At 38.3% G+C, this 5,135-nt stretch overlaps 1 protein-coding gene across 3 annotated transcripts; it reads left to right on the forward strand.

The window, feature by feature from the left end:
• The first annotated feature begins 295 nt into the window (after nucleotides 1-295).
• LOC104106700 (uncharacterized) lies at nucleotides 296-4,887 on the forward strand. 3 transcript variants are annotated; one of them, XM_070195678.1, is made up of 8 exons: nucleotides 298-1,524; nucleotides 2,297-2,378; nucleotides 3,214-3,310; nucleotides 3,457-3,516; nucleotides 3,608-3,665; nucleotides 3,781-3,818; nucleotides 3,905-3,986; nucleotides 4,554-4,887. In XM_070195678.1, exons 1-8 carry the CDS (start codon nucleotides 433-435, stop codon nucleotides 4,641-4,643), a joined length of 1,599 nt encoding a protein of 532 aa, XP_070051779.1. In that variant the 5' UTR covers nucleotides 298-432; the 3' UTR covers nucleotides 4,644-4,887. The 3 variants fall into 3 exon arrangements, 2 of the variants coding, with proteins under 2 accessions (XP_070051779.1, XP_009613597.1); XM_009615302.4 differs by having other exon boundaries at nucleotides 299-1,524; nucleotides 3,457-3,520; nucleotides 3,609-3,665; XR_001971320.3 differs by lacking the exons at nucleotides 3,457-3,516; nucleotides 4,554-4,887 and having other exon boundaries at nucleotides 296-1,524; nucleotides 3,609-3,665; nucleotides 3,905-3,974.
• Nucleotides 4,888-5,135: the final 248 nt, after the last annotated feature.

The following is a 5,135-nucleotide window of genomic DNA, read 5'->3' on the forward strand; positions in this document are numbered from 1 at the left end:
ATTATGTTCCAATTTTGACTAATCATATGAAGGTTGAAACCGATTTTGACCGTATACACGTGTAAAAATAATAATAAAATACCTATACACTTATTTCAGCTCATCTTTTTAGCCATTTATCCAACTTTCAAAGTTCTAACTAATATTGCATCTCTATTTACGAGAAGAGTGAAGACGAATCCTAAATATCTAATCACAAAATTTGGTGATTGTGACTCGAATAAAGACCAATCCATATACTATCCAAATGAATGGATTGGGCAAAATGAGCTTTTAGAGGTGTCGAAGTATCAAATAGAAAAAGGAAGGGGTACAAAGTGCTAAAACTGAACTAGATGAGGGGTAAAAAGGCAAATATGATTTGTGTTTGAGAAGTTCGGGGAAGCTCTTCTGCTACTGGGAACTGGGTAGCCAAGGGTTTTGCCAGAAGCCATGGAAGCAGCAAAACGCAAGCGAAACTCTGCCGAATATGAAGATGATGAATATGAAACCTTCAGACCGCCGCCGCCATCCTCCGCCGCGTCAAACGGCGGCATTGACCTATCACTACTCGAAGCCCTAGAAAAATCTCAACAAAACCCCGTGGAAGCTCTCGATCTCAAAACAGTGAAAAAATTCGTCCTTTCATTCGAACGACGTCTTAAGGAAAATATTGCTGCCCGTCTCAAGTACCCGGACCAACCCGAGAAGTTCGCGGATTCCGAAGTCGAGCTCCATGAAGAAATCGAAAAGCTTAAAATCGTCGCCGGAGGCCCAGAGTTTTACCCGGAACTTGTCAATCTCGGCACCGTTGCTTCAATCACCAGCCTCCTCAATCACGAAAACACGGATATCGCTATTGACGTTGTCGGCTTATTACAAGACCTAACTGATGAGGATGTTCTCGAGGACAACGACGAGCCGGCGCAAGTCTTAGTTGATGCATTGGTCGAGAACAATGCATTAGAATTACTCGTTCAGCTTCTAGGAAAATTATCCGATTCCGATCCCGACGAGTCCGCCGCCATTTACAGTATACTCGCGACTATTGAGAATTTCATCGAAGTGAAAACCTCGGTGGCTGAGCTCGTATGCGAAAGGACGAAGTTAATGAAGTGGTTATTGACAAGGATAAAAGTTAGAGAATTTGATGGAAACAAGCAGTATGCATCGGAAATTTTGGCGATTCTGCTGCAGAGCAGCACGGGGAATCAGAAGAGATTAGGGCAATTGAACGGCGTGGATGCGTTGTTACAAGCTGTGGCAATGTATAAATCAAAGGACCCTAAGTCGCCAGATGAGGAGGAGATGGTGGAGAACTTGTTTGACGCGTTGTGCTGTTTGTTAATGCCGTTGGAGAATAAGGAGAGGTTTGTGAAATCTGAAGGAGTAGAATTGATGATCATTATAATGAATCAGAAGAAAATGTGTTATGGGTCGGCTATAAGGGCTTTAGATTTTGCTATGACTAATTATCCTCCAGCATGTGAGAGGTTTGTGGATGTAATGGGGTTAAAGACTGCTTTTCCAGCTTTCATGGGTAAGGCAAGTCAAGTTCCCTTTTTCTCCAAATTTCATTAGATTTGACATCGTACTAATTTTACTGAGCAGAATGGTATAAGAGGATTCATATGGTCAACCACAATTGATATAGGGCTGAGACATAGTTGATTGACTGATTAATATGTTCATTGGCTTAGCTGAGCGGATATCAAGGATTCATATAGTAGACCGCAGCTGGTTTAGGATTGAGACATAGTTGATTGCATTTTGATTGATTGGCTAATTTTTAATTTTATGATAAAAATGGATATAAAGGATTCATAGTGGACCCCGATCAGTTTGGGACTGAGATAAAGTTGGTTGATTGATTAATTTGTTAATTTTCTCAAAGATTGTCTCGTAAACAATTCTTGTGGTAGGATTGAAGATGTTGATGAATGGAGTAGAATGTTATTTGTTCTGCTTTACAGATATGGTTTAAAAAAATTCCATGACTAGTTAAGGATATCTCGTTGTTTGTGTTCTTCCCCTTATCAAGTTGTTAGTAAGCTTATTTCTTTATAAGGATTGTTACTGAGCTTGGCTATTTGTTGCATAACATTAATTTGATATCATTTTTATTGTAAAATCAGCAGTTTTACTAATGAGATATAGTAGATGAAAAACTAACAGAAAAAAGTATCTCAAGTTCTCCTCAAATGGAAGAGTTTCTATTGCTTGATCTCAATGAGCTGTTAGGATGATGTGGTGTTTTTTTACCTTGTTCTATCACTGACTCATATAACTTATTATGCTTAAATGTTTTGACTGTCAGATACCTCTGAGCAAAAAGAACAAGAAACGCTACAAAGAAGAACTGGAAGAGCGTCTTGTATCACTAGTTGCTTCCTTATTTGGTAAGAAGGCTAGTTAACTGGCGAACAATCTATCTGAGAATACAAATATTTTTCTGTTTTTGATATACTGAAAGTGGAATTTAACAAGAAACGCTACAAAGAAGAACTGGAAGAGCGTCTTGTATCACTAGTTGCTTCCTTATTTGGTAAGAAGGCTAGTTAACTGGAGAACAATCTATCTGAGAATACAAATATTTTTCTGTTTTTGATATACTGAAAGTGGAATTTTTGAATGCCCGCAATTGTGGTAAAAGAAGATCATAGGGTTTGATGTATGTTTTATAACTGGTCTACCCCCCCCCCCCCCCCCAAAACCAAAAAAAAAAAAAGTAACAATCCAGAAGTCAGCCTTTGTGCTTAATGCTACAGTTAAAAAGTTTTGGCATATTCTTTTTGCTGGATACTCTCATAAAACCTTATTACGTCTAAAAAATACATACCTAAACGGATATTTACTTTCTTCTAGATGATTCAAGAATAAAAGGCGGAATAGGCGTGAGAGGACGTCAACTTTTTATGTTTTTCTCTTTATATGGAGAGAAAAAAAAGAAGAGATAATTGAAAAGACTGGCAGGAAAGGGTAGGAGGATGGAACATTAGTTTATGTGATGCATCTCTAAACTGTATGGAATGGGGTACCATCATCTCTTGTTTTCTCTTTCATAAGAATTAGCATCTGTGCTGGGTCTTCTTAGGGGGCGGGGAGAAAAAGAGAAAACGTTACCTTATATTTGGTTCTGACTGCATTTTCTTTATAAGAATAAGTTTAATAATAAGGAGGAATCTCTCGTATACCTTGGATATGACTGCATTAATTTCAGTTTTTCTGTTACAGGAGGAATCTTGAGAGGTTCTAGAAGGGATAGATTGTTAAGTAAGTTTGTGGAGAACGAGTGCGAAAAAATTGACAGGCTTATGGAACTCTACATGAGGTGATTGCTCATGCAATATATATATCTAGTACCCTGCTCTATTTCCTTCTGCTGTGCAAGAAAACAGTGGTTCTCTTGAGGCTGATAGTTCTATTTCATTACTTTGTGCTGGTTTTCAATTTTTTTTGTCCTTGGAGCTGTTGCAGATATTCCAATAGAGTGAAACTTGAGGCTGAACGGTTTGACCAGCTAGAACTTGATGATTTGGAGGTTCATTTACTTCTTAGTCTTTGCTCATCATTATGTCTTTCTCTAAAGCATTTTATTTATATTGCCATTATGGTTATCATGTTTGTAGATGGATGAAGATGAGAAGTACAATAGGAAGTTAGGAGCTGGACTTTACACTCTTCAGGTCAAAAAAATTGTGGCATCTTTATTTATGTACTTATCATCTCTTCTACGGGCACATTACCACCTCACATCTTTGGCATTCTTATCGTCCTTCCTTTTTCTCCCTGATCCTGCAGTTGATAGCTGTTATCCTGGGTCATCTTTGGACCTCTGAGTAAGTTTTGGCACCTGACATACTATTTCTCTTCTGATGTTGGAATATATCTAAGTTCCTCCGCTTGATTGTTCTTTTTAATGCAGGCATCCTCGTATCAGAGCAAGGATTGAACTTTTGCTAAAGCAACAAAAGCTGACTAAGCAAGACGTAAAAGATATACTTCAGGTGTCTGCTCATCGTGTCCTTTTTTCCTGTGTCATTCCCTCCTTTTCATTTGCTTATGTTTGCTTTAAGGTAGTTATATTGTACCTTAGCAAATGTTCCTGGATTCTTCTGCTTATCCAAAAAAAAAAGTGAAAATTCTTGGGTACATCTGGAGACAAGGTTAACTCGCGAGAGCTATACCTTAGGACTTATAGCCCATTAGTGCAAACTCCAATTTTAGCACCAGGTTATTCGGAGTGCATTGATCTTTCGATCTCTCACTCTGGATTTTGTTCAACAAGTGACCATTGTTTCTTTCATGCTTGGATTATTGGACTATAACTTTGGTGTTGTGGTGTGGTAACTTATGAAGATAGATATGGAAGGAAGAACTCCTTAATGACTTTCCTTGTCCATCTTCATGAATAGTCTGTTAATTCCTTAATGAAATTCATGCAGATTTTTATGTGAAAGCTGTTTTCCTTCCTATTATGTAGTTCACTTTTTTATCGTCAGGCCTAGTCTTTCCCTTATTCTGAAGATACTCTAAAGTCTGATCTGATATTGAAGTTTATACTTGCGATGTAGGAATATCATGACAACATAGGAGATCTGGAAGGGCCAGAAGAGAAGGAGAGGGCACAATCCAAGATTCAAAGGTTCATCTCGGCCTTTTGACCCATGATGTGGTTCAGCAGTCAGAGCACAAGTTTTATCCTTAGAATGCTGTGTGAACTCTGGCTACTTGAAATGTGCGTTGAGATTTTATATGCTCAGTTGTCTACAGTTGGTCACTTCACTGTATTCGTTCATGTAATGTGTAAGAGCTGTCATCAGTTATTGAAGGTTAACATTTTTGGCCGAATTTGTTTGTATTGAATGCAAGTGTAATTTGCAAGACTTCAATTAGTCGTTTTACCCAGTGTAAGTGCAGTGCTTTGTGGAGCTTGTCCCTATGCTGTTGTGAGCTTTCACCGTCCCAAAATTGTCACTGCCGATTGCCGATGGATAAGCTACTTTATTTGCATAACAATCAAAAAGCAGGTTTTCTAAAGAAAATGTCGTCAGTTTTCCAGAAACTGTTTGTTGGACGAGGTGAAGGAGCTTTTGCTGAGTGGTGAAGAGATATTACAGAATGCTCATTTACGTCATCAAAAAAGAATACGCTCA

The sequence above is a fragment of the Nicotiana tomentosiformis genome, chromosome 2, assembly GCF_000390325.3.
Source record: "Nicotiana tomentosiformis chromosome 2, ASM39032v3, whole genome shotgun sequence".
NCBI classification, from domain to species: Eukaryota; Viridiplantae; Streptophyta; class Magnoliopsida; order Solanales; family Solanaceae; genus Nicotiana; species Nicotiana tomentosiformis.